At 34.5% G+C, this 23,307-nt stretch overlaps 1 protein-coding gene across 2 annotated transcripts in view; it reads left to right on the forward strand.

The window, feature by feature from the left end:
- Positions 1-23,307, forward strand: part of LOC127844727 (uncharacterized) — an 88,279-nt gene that overhangs the window by 4,868 nt on the left and 60,104 nt on the right. For both annotated transcript variants that reach the window (XM_052375167.1, XM_052375166.1), the window contains exon 2: positions 53-457. In XM_052375167.1, the coding sequence (XP_052231127.1) occupies positions 61-457 (397 nt within the window). In that variant the 5' untranslated portion in view covers positions 53-60. The remainder of the gene's footprint in view (positions 1-52; positions 458-23,307) is intronic.

Below are 23,307 nucleotides of genomic sequence, written 5' to 3' on the forward strand. Positions count from 1 at the left end.
TTGACTCTCAATCTTGTACAAACCAACGAGTAAACCTTTTTCTTTCTTAAAGGCTGAACAATGGCTGGTAATGGCCATGGTTTCTCTCCACACCTGGCAAATGAACTCCATGAACAGACTGGGCAGCAGCCATGTCAGCAAGGCATATATCTGGCCTGCGCAGACATCCAGGGCAAAAGGGTATTGCTGTATCCAAACCAAGGCTTCATGGCCGCATATACCACTAACAATGGAAGAAATGAGAGAAACTATGTGGAGCTTGTTTCCTCTGTTAGCAATACTGGTACAATCAACACTTACAGCCAGCCAAGGAAGACAATCCGGCCCAGCAATTGTTCAGAGATGAATGAGATTAATGGACTGGATAGTAGATATGAAGCCTCAAATAATCAACTTAGTGCCGACATCTCAGCAAGTGGAATGCTCAATACTACAGTCATAAAGATTGAAGATGATGGTAAGACCTTTATTATTAATGCCATGTGTTCTCTCATTTTATGTTTATGCCCCCTATGCCCATAAGAGGGCATATATTAGTTTCCTCATTACTGGTACTTTCTTGGATGGTTAAGTTGAAACCTTTATTTATTTAAGCTCGATTGAATAGAAAGCCTAAGGCTGATTTGAAAGGCTCTCAAGTAAGTTCCCTGGGACTAGAATGAGAACTTGGTGTCTATGGGGGAGATCTAAAGAACCCCATAGTGGGGATCGAACTAGTGACCTTAATGGTTTATTGGATGGTTTATTGGTTAGTTAAGTGTGTTCTGTCTTTTTTATGAAGATTTTGACTTATATTTACTTTTGAATGCCTGGAATGCTTTAAATATACCTTAAAGTGTCAATAAAGGTAAAATAGTGAAAATAAAAATAAATGCTAAAAAAGACCTTAAAATGAGTGGTAAAATTGATTTATTTAAAAGGCTTCATTTTTCCACAGCGAAAAGAAAGTATATTTTGGCTCAAAGTCAAGGTCATTGTTGCTCAAAATATACAAAAAGTGTTTGCTCGAGTACTTAAGTTTAGATGAAGATTCTGCCAGCGTTTTTTTTTCCTTCTTTAAAGTACTGGAAACAGCGTTCTAGATAAGATGCGTACCAACGTAATATACGCAGAAACAGGGTTTTTTTTTTGCCCGATTTTATAGCCTAAATTCTGCTATGGTCCCAATCCCAAAAAGTATACTTTTTTTCCCAAAATGTGGCTAAAATTCCCAATTTCCCCAAAAAAAAAAATTTTTTTTTTTTTTTTTTTTTTAGAAAGAAGTGTCTTATGCGTATTTTATCTCAATTTTAATTCAATTACATCTAACAAAGTATTTTATGATTTTGTTCTTTTAATTTTAATGATAATAAAGTGTTATATCAAATTTAGTATTTCCCTAATTAGTGGACTTTTCGTGTGGAAAAAAAGGCTAATGAATTAATTTTCCCAATTTCATGAAAATGCCGATAAAATTCCCAATTCCAAAGCCATGGGCTATCTTCCCAAAAAGTGGGAAAAAAACCTGAGAAATATCAAGATACGCTCAATATATGATTTCCGTGCGTACATTTAAGCAAGCAAATCTGGACTTACGCAAATGATGTGAATTCTCTGCGTACAACGTAAACAAAAGATATAAACAGCTGATTGTCTTTCGCCAAAATATGAGACTGGTTATCATACAAATTAAAGCTAATTTGTGCGCTGGATTGTAGAAATAGTTAGCAAATCGGTATGTATACTCTGTATCATCTAGACGCATGGTAAATTTAGTATTGATTTTTTAACAGACTGAGTCAAGCTCTTATATGCTTATTAAATTACATGAAGAGGTCAACATGGCTTCGTTGAAGCCAAAACAAATTACTTCTCAAAGTAAAATTTATTCTTTTTATACGGCAAAATTTGTATCGAGTAAAAACATTGTACTGCAAATACTGAATGATTTAATTTTCTCTGTTTTCACATCAAAAAGGACACACTTAAACACTAATAAAACAACTGTTGATAGTTGGCAAAACAGTTATCCGTGGCTCACGGTGGTGGACGATAAGGAGGAAGTTTATCTCAAATGTAAAATCTGCCAACAATACAAGGCTGATAATGTTTGGCCCTTAAACCAAGGACTCTTAAAAAACAAGAAACACTTTAAGAAACCTACTACTATGAAGGAATACACATAGTTAATGGTTTATTTTGTTTAACATGATTAAAGTAGTGTGTTGTCTGTACCCCGGCTATATTCTTGTTTTACTTTTAGCAAATAACCCTTCAAGCATGGCAAAATTTGACCATTTACCCCCAATTCTTTGAAAAGTGGGGGTATTTCCCCCATGGGTCAAAAATTATCTATAATGCTGTGGAAAACGGCACTTGCACCCTAATGGGAAAAAATAAACATCACCCAATTGCTGTCCCAAAAAATCAAAAATGAAGGTTTGCAAAAACAATTTTTTTTTTAAATAAAATAGAACATTTAGTTAGTTTCCCTATGCAGTTCTATGGCTTGAACCTAAGTAAATATAATATTGACAACTTGACAACACTAAGTTATGAATTTTTATGCCCCCAGATCGAAAGATCGGGGGCATATTGTTTTTGGCCTGTCTGTCTGTCAGTCTGTCTGTCGTTCATTCATTAATTCATTATGTGTGTCCCAAAACTTTAACCTTCATTGAAGTTTTGCAATAACTTTTGCATTATTGAAGATAGCAACTTGATATTTGGCATGCATGTGTATCATATGGAGCTGCACATTTTGAGTGGTGAAAGGTCAAGGTCATCCTTCAAGGTCAAATATATGGCTTCAAAGCGGCGCAATAGGGGGCATTGGGTTTCTGACAAACACATCTCTTGTTAAGTTAGCAACTAATCAGATACACTAATATCCCAATCTGAAGACTTCATTATGCGAATTTCGCCAATTTCCGTTGTTTTTTTCACCCTAATTTTCCCAATTGGGGTGGATACTGGAACCAGTACTTTTCCCAATTGGACAAAAAAATCACTGTCTGTTCTGATAGTTGGCGTGTACTGTAGAGGTAGGTTACATGCTGATCTAGTGAGGGATTGCATTTGGATTGCAGTCTAGGGCGTTTCCACTTGACTTATAAATGCAGGTAATAATTTGCGTGCAACAGCTCCAAATCTCTATGTCTACTACCAGTGCTTTCCACAGGCAATTTAACGGTCCCTCAGCAGGGTGCTTGAATTTCGAAATCAGAATGCGCGGGGCGCTTGAAATTTTCCGATCAATGTATTGTGACAGTTATTGCAGCTAAAGATCTACGCCGAAAATTTTGAAAGCCGATTTGCGATCCTTTGTTGCTTTACCCAACTAAAGCCAGCTTAAAGGCGGAGCGTCGCTGTATTAGAAAATCAATATTGGCCAATGAGAGCGCACGCTTTGTATGAGCGACAGCAATAGGCAGGCAATACCTGCAGTTAAATCATGCAGACGACTCGTGCCGTACATGTAATTGGCACAGAAATCTTAGCCAGTTACTTTGAAGACTGATGATGGCAACCAGCCGTAATCCTCGTGGACAAGGTGAATTTCATGCATAATTCCGTCAAAACATTTATTCGACTCGTAAAGTGTTGGAACAAATTTTCGTTGAGTTCATAACGCAAGTGTTAATATTTGTTGAAATCTCAAATGGGAATAATTAAATTTGTAATCCGAAACCCATTCCCGTAAGTCGATGTTAAGGCGTTTTTAATCCGAAACACACTTAATTCCTAATGAAAATGTTACCGCAATGTTGAAATATTCTTGCTTCAAATAAGATGTGCAAATTTATTTTGTGTCGAATCTTTTCCTCAATTAAAAATAGCGCGAAAATTATGCAGCATGTACAACGTCGCGTCATTTGCATAGAAAGCGTGCGTGTATTGAGCGTTTTAACAAGCACACAACACGTCAGGGGATTGACGCATGTTCAGAGGCAATATTTCATCAAATCTATATAAAGTCACTTAAAATTTATTTGATACTATAGAAAAATTGCAAGGTTTGTGTTAAAGAAATAATTGAGAGCTTTTATCGTAAATATTTACTATAAAGTGATTTATAAAAACGGAATAAAAGGGATTATCGGGTAATAAATAGAAACTTGAAAAGTAGTAAGTATACAGTAATAGAGTCGGGTTGAAACGGATGTATTGGGGAATCGTTCGAGTCGGGATTTTACTACCTATGCGGGAAAGTTTTAAAACAATTAAACAATATATATTTTTTAATGACTGATTTTCTTGAATAGTCATAGCGCACCAAATGACGTCTTTTGACGCTGTTTTTCTTTGAGTTATAACGCACCACAGAACACCAATTGACACGTTCAGTTAAAAAAACAACACCCCTATCAGTCCCCGGGCACCTGACAAAAATCCTGTGGAAAGCACTGACTACAGATATTGAAATAAAACTTTGCATTTGTATGCATGGTCTTTTTAAACTGTCAATTAATGACTAAGTCTTTGAATTATACCAGTATTTTTACTTAGGGGACAATATATACGACTTCCAAATCATTCATCTAGAATAAAGTATTTTGTAAAAATCTTCTTAATTTTACAACTGACTTGTAAGCAAAAAGGCATCTATGTTATGTCTAAACATATCTTTAGGTGCATTCTTCACTTACAGTGACAACATAAATTTTGTTGTTTTCATCTATATTTAAAAACATTCGTTTTACATTTTATCAGGGCTTCTGCTGTCGTTCGCCAAATTCGCCGTTGGCGAAAATTTCGCAAATTCGGCGAATAAAATTCTCGGTTGGCGAAAATGCTCGGCGAAACATTTTTAAAATTCGGCGAATAAAATTCTCGGTTGGCGAAAATGCTCGGTGAAACGTTTTTTGCCTGTCAAGTACCATCCCAGATATTAAACTCTTTAAAACCGTCAATACATCATCGTGTTATTAACCAGAAAATTTAATACGCAGTCTGCAGCAATACCGGTCAGAACCGGTCATCGAAACAAAGGAAACTTGCTGGTGCATTGTGTACTGGCAGTGACGTCACCATCTATGTATAGAACGCTTGCTGGTGTGAAAACAAAAGGTGTTATCGAATATTATGTCTATACCACGGGCCCTGCAAAAGCATTTAACAAAAAACTATTTCTTCACAAAAACACATGAAATCTTGTTTCAACAGGAATTAAAGAGCATTTCTGCTTAATAGTTTCATTATTATAATATTTTGGGAAAGGTAAAGTTTGATTAAGAAACCAACAATTTCGGAAATAAAAGTATACCATTCACTCGTTGTAATATATTTCGGATATGTTAAAAATTCGGACATTTAAAGATACGTACATTAATGTGTTGGTTTGTTGTTGATAGTTTGTAAAACTATGTTTTATCATATTTCAGGCAACTAGAATAGATGGTGGCAATTATCTGGGCCTTTCTGTCAAGAAATATGCGTGAAAAACATTCATTTATTTGAGCCTAGAAATCATCCACCACTTACAAAAAATGTTTTAACAACAGAAGCTGTCAAAGCTGATGTATATCATATCCAAATGACCAAATATAACTGTTTAACAATATGAAGTGAGAGGCTTTGGAAATAAAGCATCTTTAGTCTTGATCAACTGTTATGTTTTGCAAATATTGAAATATGTGCTCAAGAATGAATATCTTTAATATAATGAAAATGTGCTTATTTTGTTAACAATGTGAACTGAACATGTGCTTATGATGTATGTATAAACTGATATTCTGTTATGTAGAATAAAAGTATGATTATTAACCAGGTTTTCCGAAGGAAAAAACTGGTTATTAGATTGGCGAATGCGGGCGGGCTGGCTGGCTGGCGGGCTGGCTGGCTGGCGGGCTGGCTGGCTGGCTGGCGGGCTGGCGGAACAAGCTTGTCCGGGCCATAACTATGTCGTTCATTGTCAGATTTTAAAATCATTTGGCACATTTGTTCACCATCATTGGACGGTGTGTCGCGCGAAATAATTACGTCGATATCTCCAAGGTCAAGGTCACACTTTGAGTTCAAAGGTCAAAAATGGCCATAAATGAGCTTGTCCGAGCCATAACTTTGTCGTTCATTGTCAGATTTTAAAATCATTTGGCACATTTGTTCACCATCATTGGACGGTGTGTCGCGCGAAATAATTACGTCGATATCTCCAAGGTCAAGGTCACACTTTGAGTTCAAAGGTCAAAAATGGCCATAAATGTCCCTTGAGATATAACCTTCATATTTGGTATGCATGTGTATACAGACAAGGCCTTTCCATACGCACAACAATTTTGACCCCTGTGACCTTGACCTTGAAGTAGGGGTCTGCATTTAGGTTTCAAAATCTGCGTTTAGGTTTCGAAAAATGCTCTTAACTTCTATGTCCCTTGAGATATAACCTTCATATTTGGTATGCATGTGTATATGGACAACGCCTTTCCATACGCACACAAATTTTGACCGTCCGTCCGTCCGCCCGTGTGTCCGTCCGAAAACTTTAATGTTGCTCATAACTTTTGCAATATTGAAGATAGCAACTTGATATTTGCCATGCATGTGTATCTTATGAAGCTGCACATTTTTAGTGGTGAAAGGTCAAGGTCATCCTTCATGGTCAAAGGTCAAAAAAAATAAATTCATGTGCATATCTCCAATGTCAAGGTCGCCACGACTAAAAATAGATTTATTTTAAACAAACTTACAAAGGGGGTTAATTTTCTTTGTTCATTTCAAAAGTTCAGTTTGAGTTGTCTCCCTTTATCAGATTTTTTTTTCACAATGAAAACCTGGTTTTGTGACAATTTTGTCCCTTGTTACATTTATGTATGTATATCTAGATGTATGCATATCTATAAATGTTTTTTGTTATAAACTGATATTCTGTTATGTACAATATTTTAAAAGGATGATTATAGTAATAAATATATTTCAGCTTCATATTGTAGTTATTTGTGTTCTTACACCCCTAGACTTTTACGAGGCGGTCCTAAATGCTTGGCTAAAACTTTGGCTACAGTTTCTAAAATTTGGCTACAAAAAAATCCAATTGGCTAAATTGTTGGCTAAAGAAATTTTTGAGCCAGGGGAAGCCCTGTTTTATGTTTGCTTCCTGAAAGACGATTCAAAAAGAACAAGTTATACAACAATCTGTTTTTTTGGCACCTCTCTCTTCCAAAAACGTGTTTAATCAAGTATCTGCCATGTAGAAAAACACTGTTATAATCAGGTTGCGTGTCAGTTGTTGTATTCTTGTTGTTTCACTGCATCAAGGTCTTTGACATCGCCATCTGTAATGAATTATTTGAATCTGTGATCACATTTTGTATAGGAAGTAACTGATAGTTTACCCAGAATCAGGGTAATATTTCTCATTAATAAGGGATAATATTTCTGGTTAGATACTGTTGTACTTCAACTTGTTACACTTGTTAAAATATTCCCCATGTATCAAGTCTCAATGGTGATGTTAGACATGTGTCTGGCAGTTCATGGGCTTCCGCATCTTTCTAACAGCGTACAGTAAACAAGTTTCTTGGTACTTTTGTTACCTAATTGCTTGACGGCTATTTTGTTTAGCTTGTTCAAATGTGAACTTTATTGTACACTAATATATAGAAACAATGCACACTGTAGTGTCTTTTTAACAAAAACAACAACAACAACATAACAACGACATGCACTAGCACGAAACTTTAAAGGATTTTTTAAGAAGCAATTTACCAGTCCTGAAGAAAACAACAAAAACCAATAAGTGACAAAAACATGGCGGAATTATTCAAACTTGTTTGCGAATCATTGACAAGCAAATGTATTGAAGTTGAACTCTCACATGTTTTTCTAACGTTATGTTACGTAAATAGTGTTTTGTATGGTAATGTAACCATACACCAACACTTACTCCCACCCTTATGCACTCAAATGTTAGTTCATAGCTTTTTACCAGTTTATAAATATTTATAAACTGGTAATATACCTCCACCTGCTACATCTAGGAGAGCGTTTGTTTGTGGTTAAAAGTTTTTTCTCCTGTTTTCACAATATAATATTGAATCGTAAAGGACCAGATCTTCTCTAGACTACAAATGTGGAGCTTATGATACTAATAGTATAGAAAACAAGCTCATTCTGATCAACAAAGATTTGCCTTGAGTCTTCTGTCTATGTTATGAACCATTATTAGGATTTATCAAACTCTGACATTTAATAATCTACTCATGTAAAATTTGTAAATGAGATACTGACATCTGTTATTCTATGGTCAAATCGAAGTTCATGCCAAATAAGTCATAATTATTGTGAAAAGTCTCAGTAATATTTGTTTAATGACTGTCCTGGATGTTTGAAAAGGTTTGCTGAGACTTCAGAAAGCCTGCAGGTCATGTAGAAAGGATTGTCAACTTCTTCCTCTTCTTCTTATCAATTGCTCCTAATCTTGGAGTAGGGAGGCAAGGGTGAAATGGGTGGTCTTCAGTAGACCTTGCTTCCTCCAGGGTCCTAGGTTCTGGCCATACAATTCCGCTCTGGTTTTCAGTCTCGGATTACCTACCCATAAGACAGAGTAGGCAACTGAAACTTTAAGAGGCCCCATGAAAAATTTACTTACTTACTTAGCCAGATCTAATGACTTAACATGGCCATTTATTTGATATCAATTGTATGATCCGTTTAAAGGCTTGCCAATGTCTTGCCAAGTAAGAATAAGTTATATAATTCACCCTTTCCCTCATAAGAAGCAACGTGAAAATGGCTTTTGCAACCAGCATAAAACCAGAACAGCCTGCGGGTAACTCACAGTCTGTTCAGGTTTTATGCTGTTTGCTGCTCATCATTAATTAAGGGTTGGAAATGAAGCCCTTAAATCTTGAATTTAGTAAAAAAAGGTATTTAATTAAATGTACCAATCTAATGGACAACAAATGCTTCAAAATACTTACCTAAAGGTAAAGGGTTAAAACTTTCACTGCCTATGGGCCTCGATGTTGCTAACTCGGCAATGCTTGTTGATAGTCCCTGTATTCCTGGAGGATATGTTCAGCCGATTTGTATTCTTCTACGTAGGGATACAATTATTTTGAAGATGACAGTAAAATTTACTGTCAGGGATGACATTTTGGGCTGCATTAACAAGCATGGACTTGCATCTGTTGCCCATGTTGTGTTCCTGTGAGTCAAACTTACTGCCTGCCTTGTATTTACATTCTGTCTTTTGCATAAATGACTTTACATAGATGAAATTAAAAATTGGTAACAAAGTAATCCATGGACATAATTAAAATGGTATAAAGAAATAAAAAGATGCATACTGGTTAATCGCCAACATTATGCCTATCAAAAACGACCGGCAATACGTTTGTTAGGCATCCACCAAAAAAATTTATGTTGCAACTTTAAAATGACAATCATTTTGCTACAGAGCCCATATACCAGGCTGAAAGCAGCTTCAAGCTGTCAGTAAATATGTGTTCAGACATCTCTAGACTATTGTAGACTACTGTGGACCACTTTTGTTTTTGTTTTTTCTGTATGTGCCGCAGTTTGCAAGCCACCTTCATCAAATTTAATGAAAATATTAGTTGGTGTACAATTTTTCAAGTTCCCTTTTCATCAGTAGGTGTAATGGCAATTGATATATGTAAAATCTGCCCAGCAGAATTATTTTTTTTTCAAAATAAAACCATAAATTATTCTATTATCTTGATGGTGTGATGTTATTTCAAATATAATTGTTTGATATGTGGAGTAATGGCTATTTAATAACTAAATGTTATAGTTGTTCCTGATTTGGAATGATTTTCATTCAATCCTCATCAAAGTTTAAGACAGGTTTTGAATATTTTAGCCAAATTTGCCTTAAGAATTGCATACTAGAGCTTCAATACTTGATTATGTCTTTATAACATTTTCTGTTCTCTGTAAAAATTTCTTCAACAAACTTAAAAATGTTTCATTAACCTTGATTGGAAATTACCTGACAGCGCTTTTTTTCCTGTTTTGTGAAGTGGCCTTGGCCCCCCCCATTTTGTGAAAAAATGAGTCGAGAACTGTTCAAAATTGTGAAAAAATGAGTCGCAAACTTTCTAAAATTGTGAAAATTTGAGTCGCAAACTTCTTGAAATTTTGAAAATGTAAGTCGAAAACTTCTTGAAATTGTAAAAATTTGCGTCGCAAATTTCGCTAAATAGTGAAAAACAGCCATAATCACATAAGGAAAAAATGCACTGTCTGATATGCTTATTAAATAGCTGTTTAGTTTAATTCAATTTAATAAAGATATCATGCACGTGTCTCTTAAACAAATATCGGTGTTAACAAATATTGTTATACCTTCAATTGGAGACAAACATTTATAAAAGTGAATATTTATATAATATTTTCTTCATGATGCTGCGTAGGCTTTCTGAAAATAGTATGGAGTAACTAGATATGTTGTCACCACTAGTTCTCAATATAGTGATAATAATTTCATTCAGCTTGATATTGTATTCCACGTTCAATTAATGTCAATGTCATGACACTGGTTGTGGGATTGTTCATGAGAAATATAATCTGTTTTCCATTACGAGAACTCGAGAGTTTTAGTAGACTGATAGTAGAATGTTTCCATTCATAGAGCCTGGATCAATACCAGCAGTTTATCAGCCTTGGTTGTATAAGCATGATTACAGTTCTAAGAAGGTGATGTCCACATGTACTGGTGTGTGTACACATAAAGTCTTGGCATGTGACCTGTATGGTCCTTTATATATAAAGCACTGTTCGTTGCTTTAACAATAAGTCTACGGGCTCATTTGGTTAAAGTTAAGAAAAACCGTAAGTATTTTACAGATTATTAGTATTAGTATATTGCTTGTACTTTAACATAAATACAAACATTTTTTCTATTATTTGATAATATATTTTTGTATATTCTTTAAAATAATGTTTGCTTATTATTTAAATGCAATAATTCTGGCCACTTTTATTCCTTGAGATTGGAAAGGATTTGATTTTAATAGCTTTGATAAAACAACACTTTCAGGCATAAACATAATGTCAATTGAGAAATAATTTAGAAAATGTCCTTCCGTTAGATAGAAAAAAAATGTGTAATGAAAACACTTTCAATGCATGTCCTTTACCTAACCTGAGCACGTTGAGCTTATTGTGAACTTTTGTGATCACCTTTTGTCTGCTGTTTGTCTTGCATAATGTGTCCTCAACATTTGTGTTAGGAACACTCTTAAGACTACATTTATCGCCCAATCTTCATTAAACTTGATAAAATAATCGTCACAATTATATTGCAGTGTTTTTTTTCACTTATAGGGGAATGGTGGCGGGGCCCGTCCAAAGGGGAAAAATGCGTCGTTTTTAAGGAAAAGGGGAAAATTAAAAATTCACTCTTTTATATGTTATGATATAATTATTATATGAATACACAAAGTCTATTTGAGTTTTTTTGGGCAAATTTGAGCATTTGTTATCAATAAAATGGACCATATTGGAATGTTTTTATCAACGAATATTGACACAATATAGATACATCAGGCCTTTTCCTGGCCATTTTGGGAGAAAAATGCAATTCATGTGAAAAGTCCACTGATTTGGGAAAATCTAATCTAATTTAATATAACACTTTATAATAATTAAAAATCATATAAATTATAGTTATATACTTTGTTAGTTGTTTATGAAATAAATTTTACATAATATATTAATCATGATTATGAAACAGTTCTTCCTAAAAAAGAAAAAAAGAAAATTTTTAAACATCTGGAGGGGATTTTTTTTACAAAATGGGGGAAAAATATATACTCTTTTTTGAGGGGAAAAAAATTATATATATATATTTTTTTTTTTTAAAGAAAGATGTGTCTCATGATTATTATATCTCAATTCTATTTCAATTAAATCTTTTCAAACATACTAAATTATGAAAAATGCAATGAATATAGTGCAAACATGTACAAATGAAATAATGAGAGAGTAAGTAAAAAAATCCCCCATAAAGGGAAACGCCGCGAAAATTCCCCCTCCTAAGGGCTGCGGATTCCTTCCCCCAAAGTAGTGTGAGGGCCCTGTTGGTCCGTCAGTCTGTCGGTCCGTCGATAGGTCTGTCTGTCCACCATATGGTTTCCGGATGATAACTCAAGAACACTTAGGCCTAGGATCATGAAACTTCACAGGTACATTAATCATGACTTTCAGATGCCCCCTATTGATTTTCAGGTCAGGCCCTTGTTAATAAACAGAATAATTCATGATCAGAAGTCTTAGCCAAAATTTACCATATTGTAACCATTTGTCAATCAAGTGTGTTTTTCAGTAAAAGTTTGTCTGAAATATTAAAACTCAGCATGGGAAAGGGTTCTATTTTAAAATATCTGCAAGGTGTTTAAGACAGGGAACAGAAAGAATGGTTATCAAAACGAGAAGCGGAAAGTATTGAGAAAAGGAAACAGGTGCAGAAAACGTAAGGAAAGCAAATAAATCCATCACATAATGGAAAATTTGTTTGCAATTCAGTGTCACTATGTTACGTAGGTTAAAAAGGTTCTGGTTGATTATAACTATAAATATTATATATATTTGTTTTAATGCAGGGTAAGTAGATTAAAGTGAAGGGCGAGTGGATTGTCAGGCCTACTCGCCCTGCAGGGCGAGTGACTCTGGAAAAATTATTCAAGGCCTGGAGTGTTTTGGACAGTTATAAGACTAATATGTAATTCATAATTTAATATATACAAAAAATAGCTGTTGTTAACCTAGCAACTCTCATTATATATGTCATTGATTATTGCATTTTAAAAAATGCGTTTTACCTAGCAATCAACTCATGAAACTTGCAAATTGTGTTTACTTGATTAAGTTTGTTTTTGTAATTTGCATATTGGATTCAAAATTAATATTTTTCACATTTTTAGCTTGGCTGTTTTCGGGAAAAAAAAAGAAGTATTGTCATAGCCAGCTAAAACCTTTACATTTTGCTCTAAAATCAAAGTGCTTCCACCTACAACTTTGAAACTTCATATGTAGATGCACCTTGATGACATCTTCATGCCACAACCATTTTTGGGTCACCAGGTCAAAAGACAAAGTCAATGTAACCTCTAAAAAAAAATAAAAAATCTGACAAGCTTTCATAAATTAAAAACTGCACCCCCAGCCGAGCGTTGGCACTCATTATGCGGTGCTCTTGTTGTTTATAATGTCCATTATAAATGCAACTTGAATATCTTACATTATACAGTTTTATGTTATTTGAACACTGTAATCATAGTTAAAGTGTAATCGTAAATCTGAACACTTTTTTTGTTAAGAATTTCTTGTGTAATAGTAAGTTTCTGTATTGATAGTTTTTACACAGTTTAAAACACAATACATATGGTAAAATAAGTGTATGCATGTTCATGTTTTGTAAATTTTCATTATTTCAGGGATCTTGCTATTTCTTGTTACATGTGTTTTAATACAATAGTAATATTAGAAAAAATTGTTAAGGGGAGTAACTGTTCCATGTAAATAACTATTCAACTACATAAATTGCCTCCCATATTTCCTTGGGCATATTTCAAGTTTATGTTGTGCCTGGGAAATTGTTTTAGTACAATAACAGTGCAATGAGGTAAGATTAAAAATGCACGTTGTAGGATAAATCACATTACTGATACTAAAAATGTCAACATTTTATTTGTTTAACTGGATGCATGTCACACAGGTTTGTACTTGAAGTAGGATATGTATAAAGCTTCCTTAAAATCTATGCTTAACTTCAAATCATTAATACGACTGAATATGCCAGAGTGCTATTTATGGCATGAACTGTACTTGAATAGACGTCTTGGAACCAATAAGAGAGAACATAATTATTATTATAACTACAATAAATTACAGTGCCAGTCTATGAAGCCATAAGTCTATATTTATTTAAGTTCATCTGGATTTCTAGTGAGAGATTGCAAGTTGTTTAGGTCAGCTGTTTGACATCACCAGATTCAGTAGAAGTATTGAAGTTATTAGCTTGGCATTTTTCGGAGAAAACCCGAGGTATTGTCATAGCCAGCTTAATAATAGTTTAATTTAACATTAACACAACAAAATCTGAATGAATGTTAAGAAACTCAATGTAGAGATCTCAAAGTAGAAATTATAACAATTTCAAATCGCAATTCTTGTTAATTACACCATATATGGTAATGTGAGTTTTATGTCAATCTTTTTATGTCCCCCACCACTATAGTGGGGGACATATTGTTTTTGCCCTGTCTGTTTGTTTGTTTGTTTGTGTGTCTGTTTGTTTGTCTCAACTTTAACATTTGCAATAACTTTTGCAATATTGAAGATAGCAACTTGATATTTGGCATGCATGTGTATCTCATGACGCTGCACATTTTGAGTGGTGAAAGGTCAATGTCAAGGTCATCCTTCAAGGTCAAAGGTCAAATATATAGCTTCAAAGGGGCGCAAAAGGGGACATAGTGTTTCTGACAAACACATATCTTGTTTGACTTGTGTTTGTCTTTACATGGCTAAGTGATTTTAAAGTTTAACTTTTGCCATACACTCGTCAAAAATCTGTTTTAGTTTCACAGAATGACTTGCATATGCATACATAACTCACATGAGAGCATGTCGAGTTGTAATTTCTCATGTAACTGGTCAACATCCAATATTTTGACATGCTTGACCCCTCAAATCTCTTCATGGAATGTGTGAATTTATTGGCAAGCCCACATAAGTTTCTATAAATTAATCAACACTTTCACACGGAAACTAGTTTTTTGATTATAGAAACAGTGTCACCCTCCCCCTAAAAAGAAAATGAATAAAAAAACACACTGTAAGTCTACTGGGTATTGAATTCTCCAAAGAACATGAATTAAATGGAAGTATTCACATTTTTATAGACGTGTGATTGTTCTTATAATATATTTAATATTTATGTATTGATTCAAAGTGAAAGACAAACAATTTCATATTCAGGTATAAAACTAAGTTTGAACATTTTAACATTTTTATAGTATCTGTGAACCTGTGATGTTCTGAAAGAGCAATTTTTATCCAATATTTCCTTAAAATTATGGGGAGCCCACAAATGTACAAAAGGTGCAATGGCAAACAAGCTGTAAAAAAGCCCCTTTACAATTCACCTTGATAATATATGGCTATAAACATGAAACAAAGACCTAGTTGAAGAATTATTGTTTTATTGTTGAGTTATGTTAATAAACAAAAGACCAACTTCTTGAAAAGTGTGTTAAAGTGAGTCTTTTAGCCTTGTTGCGGCTTTCAAATCATTTATAAAAAGACCAACTTAAACTCGCTTAAAGCGGGTATATACGATTTTGTCAAATATTTATGAATTTATATAAACTGTGTAAAAAACTTATTATATATATATTTCAATATAAATTAAAATAAAAGTTAAGAAGAACATATGTCGAAAAATGCGAAATAAGCCAGATATTTAATTCTGAAATTGAAAACGGCTGTACAGCCGAATTCGCCAGCATGTATACCATACATGTAAGATGTGCATCTAAACTTAGTTTAACGGTTTATTTGAATTCCTGCAACGATATCTATTCATACGACACACGAACACTATCTCCGATCCTAATACAAAGACGAATGCTTCGGTTATTGTAGGAAAATATGTACGTCACTATCGGCTCGGGGCGCTAATTTGTCTTTGCTGCATTTTATGAAATTCGGCTTTAATGTATAATTTATCTTGCCTATTTTGTGTTATTGTAACATATTTTATCAATATATTACAATTAAACACATATAAAAAATAGTATATACCCGCTTTAAACCCACTTCTGTTAATAAAAAGACCAACTTCTGTTGTAAAAGACTCGCTTATGAAACAAAAAGACACACTAAAACACACATAAACCAACTCATAAATAAAAAGACTCACTTTTGATACATAAAAAACCAACTTCTTACAGCAAAAAAACTCGCTTTAACACACATCTACTTTAAAAAACCAACTTTAAACTCAGTTAAGCACAGTTTAGCTCACCTAAAACTCGCTTTTATTAGCAAAAACCAACTTCCGCTCAGAAAAACTTAGAAAAAACACAGTTTTATGTTGGTTTAAGTGTGTTTTGGTATGAAAGTGGGTTAACTTTTTGCAAGGGTAATTAGATAATGTTCTTGTTTTAATACCAGCTATTAATCAGAAATGTAAGTAAAAAAGTTTCTTTATGAAGTCTATCAATGAATTGCTTTATTGCAGGGCGATTATTGTTCTTGTTATAAATATTGATATCAATCTGCAATAATAAGCTCCAGGGACATAATTATATATCAACTTATTATTCCGCATAACATAGAGATTCAAACAAGGTTATTTTTTACAACATATATGTAGCCCAGCTGAAGATTACGTAGACACTGATATTTTGGCTACACTGCTAATGAATTGAGGTTGTATCTAGGGCATGTAACTAAAAATACTGCAACCAATGGCAGTTAACATTGTGTACATTTTCCAAAAAGCCTCCATTCAGCCTGCATTTAGGCCAACACTTCACCAGAGCGTAGATTTGATGGTGCCAAAGTTGTAATAATGAGCCTTGTATAATATTACAAGGTGTTGGCAGATACTCATAAATGTGTGTTGCCATTGTACACAGTGTGACATACTTGCCATTCCTGCCCGGTGGGTCAATAAGGACTGATAAGATAATCAACGTCTCTGAATGTGCTGGGTCAAAGATAATCAATGTCTCTGAAAATGCAGTGTCAATGGAAATGTAGGGGATCAATGAGAATGTAGGGAGGTTCAGTGGATACAGGGCATAGTAAACATTGTTGAAGGTCTACTTTAATCTGCTGTTCTGACATACCAACAAGTTTGTGTCAGTTGAGAACTGAGATTTAGATTAACCCTTTAAGTGCTGGAACCGAATTATAAAGGCCTTTGCAAACAGTTTGGATCCAGATGAGACGCCACAGAACGTGGCGTCTCATCAGGATCCAAACTGTTTGCCATTCTGATAGTATTCTATGAAAAAAACCGAAGAAAATGCTTATTTTAGAAATTCAGCAGACGACATTTTAGTAGACGACAAATTTCCCAGCATGCAAAGGGTTAATTGAGCCAGATTCTGGAATAACTGGTCTTGAAGCATGTGTTTAAGTGTCATCCGAAAAGAGTGAAATAAAAATAGCCTTTGCAACAAGCATAAAAACAGGTTTTATGCTGTTTGCTGCTCATCGGTATTTAAGGGTTAAAACTGAAGCCTTTAAAACTTGAATCTGGTAAGAAAGGTCTTTAATCAAATTTAACTTTCTTAGAGACCACAAATGGGGTAAAATACGTATCTAAGTGGTAAAGGGTCAAGTGTCATCCCACATCAGCTTGTGCAGTCTGGGATTACAATTTCTGCCCAAACTGGACTACCCACATGCATTTATAGCCCCGTTATCTTGGAACACTGCTCATATGAATAAGTAGTTCCAGGTTCAACTTATTTTCAACTTATTTTCTCGAATCCATAATGAATCTCCCATGCAAATACATTATCAATAATTTAAATAGAAGGGTAAAGACTTAATACTTAAAGAAATGGATTATTGTTTTTGCAATGCCATGGAACCAGGCCAGATGGATTATTGTTTTTGCAATGCCATGGAACCAGGCCAGATAGCTTAGTTGGTAGAGCGCAGAACTTCAAAACAAATGAGAGCAAGTCCGATCCTGGTTTTTGCTACGTAACTAGTGTGTTATTAGTCAAAAAATTCTCTCAACTTCCCTTCTTCCCTTTATTCAATAATGGCAGTTAATTTTATTTAATCAGTCACTTGCAAATATGTGTGCACTTTGTTCTAGTAATTCAGCTGTCCCAGGAAAAGTGTGAATAGGTTAACTGCCTATTCCTTTCCTGATAGCTTAAATAGTCAATGAAAAACAAGAATGTGGTGTAACAAACTGAAAGCAAAATGTCTGAAGTTACTGAAAATGATATCCTTTTAGTGGTGGCCATTAATAATGGCAGACAAAGTGTCTCCTCACAAGCATGATATACTTCTAAGGAGGTGTATGAAGATAAATTTATATGTACTTGCATGCATGGTTTAGGCCAAAGAAAATAATATGTCTGGTTCCTTTGACATGCTAAAAAAAATTAGGTTGGGTGGGAAGTTTTTAGCTCATCTATTTTTTGAAAAAAAAATATGAGCTATTGTTATCACCTTGGGGTCGAAGTCGGCGTCCGGTTAAAATTTGCGTTTAGGTCCACTTTTCTCATAAAGTATCAATGCTATTGCATTCAAACTTGGTACACTTACTTACTATCATAAGAGGACTGGGCAGGCAAAGTTAGATAACTCTGGCGTGCATTTTGACAGAATTATGTGCCCTTTTTATACTGAGAAAATTTAAAATTTTGGTTAAGTTTTGTGTTTAGGTCCATTTTATTCCTTAAGTATCAAAGCTATTGCTTTCATACTTGCAACACTTACTAACTATCATAAGGGGACTGTGCAGGCAAAGTTATGTAACTCTGACTGGCATTTTGACAGAATTATGTGTCCTTTTTATACTTAGAAAATTGAAAATTTGGTTAAGTTTTGTGTTTAGGTCCACTTTATTCCTAAAGTATCAAAGCTATTGCTTTCATACTTGCAACACTTACTAACTATCATAAGGGGACTGTGCAGGCAAAGTTATGTAAATCTGACTGGCATTTTGACGGAATTATGGGCTCTTTATACTTAGAAAATTGAAAATTTGGTTAAGTTTTGTGTTTTGGTCCTCTTTACCCTTAAAGTATTATAGATATTGCTTTCATTCTAGGAACACTCGCAAACTATCATAAGGGGACAGTAAAGGACAAAGTGCATAACTCTGGTTGTCATTTTTACGGAATTATGGCCCTTTTTTGACTTTGTAACTTTGAATATATGGTTAAATTTTGTGTTTAGATCCACTTTACTTCTAAAGTATCAAGGCTATTGCTTTCAAACTTCAAATACTTTCATGCTATCATGAAGGTACTGTTCCTGGCAGTTGAATTTTACCTTGACCTTTGAATGACCTTGACTCTCAAGGTCAAATTATTAAATTTTGCTAAAATTGCAATAACTTCTTTAATTATGATTAGATTTGATTGATACTTTGACAAAACAACTCTTACCTCACAAACCACAATAGACTCCACCCAAATTATCCCCACGCTCCTCCCCGAATCCCCCCCCCCCCAAAATATTTTTTCTTTCATTTTTTTTTCTTAAAGATCATATTATAAATGACCACCACACCCTAACACTATACCCCCCCCCAACCCCCCCCCCCCCCCCCCCCAAAAAAAAAAAACAACAACACAAATATTTATTTTTTTGAAACATGGTTAAAAAACACAAATATTTTTTTGTATTACTTAATTTTTGAAATACCGTCCAACCATCCCACCCAAGAATCCCCCCCCACCCCCAAAAAATTAAATATTTTTTTTTGCTTTTTTTTTTCATTTTTGGAAGATAATGTAATAAATGACCACACCCCCACACTATACACCCCCCTCCACTCCACCCCTCCCTCCTTTGTGATTGAAATTGAGATTGGTCCCTTCACCTTTAAAAAGAAAAATAGATGAGCGGTCTGCACCCGCAAGGCGGTGCTCTTGTTTTTAATTTTATTGTGGGTGATACAAGGCAAACAGTTCCTCATATGTCCAACTCATTTTATATGCCCTAACCTTCTTTATAGCCTTTTAAAGATCAGCAGCTTTCAATTGTCACGGCTAACAAGCATGTGGACACGGCCATATTGGATTAAGTAATACGGGATAAAAACTGAGCATAACCGTATCAACATCAAATTCGTACTCGGTTAATTTCAAACTTGATTAGTTTTCCACCTTAACATTATTTTCCTTCTTAATTTTTTCGTACTCGGAGCGGGACAAAAGTTTAGGGTAGGTCGGGTCACCGGAACCAGACATATTCTTTTCTTTGGCCTTATTGTGGCCAGTGGTATGCAATATCAACATTGAGCATGTTCCATAATGATACTCAACTTTATTAACCACAAAATAGTGGTACCACATGGTACGAAATATGATCCTTATACTGTCTGTGAATATTGTTGAATTATGTCTGACATTGACATGTCATGCGCGCATGCTTTTAATTTCAAAAGTAAGCTATTGCAAATATATTTCAATTTTACTTTTAAGGTGAGTACAGAATACAGGCACCTGTGTACATTCCTGTCAAAACTTCTTTATTAATTGTTAAGGAACATGACAATTTTCATGTTTCCAGATATGGATATCAATAAAATATTTTAATTAATCATATTCCAGTGTTTATTGTCCCCTACCGGGTTGCGCTCTGTGCGTCTGTCTAAGAATCTGTCTGTCTGTCTGTCATACTTATCTGGATCCTGGGATAACTTTAAAAGTTCTTCATATTTATTAATGAAACTTGAAACATGGTCAGATGGCAATATGGAGATTATGCATGTCTTTTCATTTTGTCCCTGAAGAATTCTGGTTGCTATGGCAACAAATAAAAATAATAAAAAATTCTGACAATGGTGGAGCCAGTAGGGGACATATATTATTGCTTGGCAATTGTCTTGTTAAATTTAATTCTTGAAAACAGATTGATATATGAAATTCGTTAGCTGAAAGTCTATGAGTATTAGATTGAAAAATATATCAAACGTCTAAACAAAAACATAAATAACATGCATGTCGATCAATTAGCATGTAAAGATAGTGTGTACGTATTCAGTGACAACTGCCAAAATTCCATGGCAAGGAAATTAGCTGTAGGAGGGTCATTGAATAATTCATGTTGCTTGCCTTGCAGTCTACTATCTACTATATAAGCCAGGTAAATAAAATAGTGGAATTTTTATCAGCCATGGAATGCAGTGACCTTGTCCTAAAGTGTTTAAGATTGGAGTTGCTGATATGACTGGTTAATGGAAAAGTACAAGGCCCACCTGCCTTTCTATTCAATAGTATTTTTATGTAGGCGAAAAATCTAAAGAATGGGTGATAAGGTTTATTCACTGAACAGGATGTGAGCGTGCAATAACTTGGTTGCAAGTCTTTGTTGATTTTCAATTCAGGCGAGGAAGTGTTATATATCTGTTTTTGCCAGTTTTAACTTATTGATCATGGATGTGAATGAAGGCATGCATTAAACAATTGTGTCGTGTTCTGAGAAAACTGGGCATTATGCCTGTGCTTAAAGTGTCGTCCCAAATTAGCCTGTGCTGTCCGCACAGGCTAATCAGGGACGACCGTTTCTGCTTTTATGACATTTTTCATTTAAATGAAGTCTCTTTTAAGCAAAAATCCAAATAAGGCAGAAAGTGTTGTCACTGATTAGCCTGTGCAGACTGCACAGGCTAATCTGGGACTACACTTTACGCACATGCATTATGCCCAGTTTTTTCATAACACAACTCATATAGATATCAAGATTAATAATTACTAATTCTTTTTAAACTCAAGGCACAAATGAATGTCTTTCATCTCTCCATTTCTCTGTCAGTCTGCCTGTCCATAACACTTTCATTTCCGCTCAAAATTGCTTTTAACCTTCGGCAGATTTTTAAGAAATTTGTTTAAAATATTCAGGGCATTATGCATAATTGTGCTAAAAGCGTGAGTCAGTCATGCCAAATCAAGGTCAAGGTCATACTTGAAGGTCATATGTTTGCGACTTCATTTTAATGATCGCTCTTTAAATCTTAATCCATTAATTGCATTTCACGAATCTTGGCTGAAATGCTTAGGCCATTGACCTCATATGCAGAAACCATTGACCTCATATGCAGAAGCCATTGCATTAGCCATTTTCTCTTTGCTTTTGAGCAAAAAAGGGTTAACCCTTTGCATGCTGGGAAATTTGTCGTCTGCTAAAATGTCGTCAGCTGAATTTCTAAAATTAGCATTTTCTTTGATTTTTTTTCAAAGAATACTATCAGAATAGCAAACAGTTTGGATCCAGATGAGACGCCACGTTCTGTGGCGTCTCATCTGGATCCAAACTGTTTGCAAAGGCCTTCAAAATTCGGTTCCCGCACTGAAAGGGTTAATGATCTTTGGTAAAAAAAGTCTGCATGTATGTTATGGCCTCCACATATGCAGTGGAACAGTCAAGTAAATATTCTGAAGTGGGGACTGTTTTCTTGTTGAATCAGGTCCTTAGGTCAAAGCTCAAGGTTATATTTAATGGTAAAAGTAATATATTAGAAATCAGAACATTGACTTGGGATTATAGGTTTTAAAAAAAATCTTTAACATTTGTGAAGTGCCTGGTCCGTATAGGTCAAGGTCACAATTAAAGAGGATAAGTCACATAAAGAACAGGATATTGTTGTCCAACATAGAAGGATTTTCGAATGATAAAAGTGGTAATCATATTAAAATGCTGAGACATGTTGGATAAAGGATTGAAGATGGATTTTTTTACTTTATCTGAATTAATTCTATTTTTTAATGACTGAAATAGTTTGATCTTGGTCAAGGCGTAACTGTACATTATACAATTGTTCATTCTGCACAGAATGATTAGAGAAAAAGATAAAGTTAATCATATAAGAATCTTTCATCTGCCATAATTGTTAAAAAGCTGGGAAAAGGTTTTTAGACACATGCAATACATTTAAAATTGGTAAATAAATAGATATATTTGAACCGATTGCGTACAATTGAGACAAGCTTTGGGAAAAGGGAGCTTAATGCATGTGCGTAAAGTATGATAGAATACTCTATGAAGTATACACAGTCGAGTTTCGGATGACACTTTCCACCTAAACTGGCCTTTAGCTATGAGACGTCCTTAACCCTTTCAGTGCGGGAACCGAATTTTTAAGGCATTTGCAAACAGTTTGGATCCAGATGAGACGCCACAGAATGTGGCGTCTCATCAGGATCCAAACTGTTTGCTATTCTGATTATATTCTTTGAAAAAAAATCGAAGAAAATGCTAATTTTAGAAATTAAGCAGACAACATTTTAGCAGACGACAAATTTCCCAGCATGCAAAGGGTTAAACAAAAAACTACTTTAAAAGTGGCAAGTGTTGTTCCTCATTTAGCCTGTGAAAAGGCATAGGCTTATCTGGGATTACATTTATTCAAATGCATTAAGCCATGTTTTTCCAGCGCAAAGATCATTTTATTTAGTGTAGAAGTGGAATATGAGATTTATGAACTCCACGTTATGGATGTGCTCTGTAGAAAAACGAATTACTAAATCTTATCCAGTGTTTGATATAAAATTTGTTTACAAATAGCCTGTACGAAAATGTTTGGGCAGACTGCAGCCAGATTATGTGCAGAATAAAATACACAAAATCTTTGTAGAATATGTGCAGAAAATA

Source organism: Dreissena polymorpha, chromosome 9, assembly GCF_020536995.1.
Source record: "Dreissena polymorpha isolate Duluth1 chromosome 9, UMN_Dpol_1.0, whole genome shotgun sequence".
In the NCBI taxonomy this organism is placed as follows: Eukaryota; Metazoa; Mollusca; class Bivalvia; order Myida; family Dreissenidae; genus Dreissena; species Dreissena polymorpha.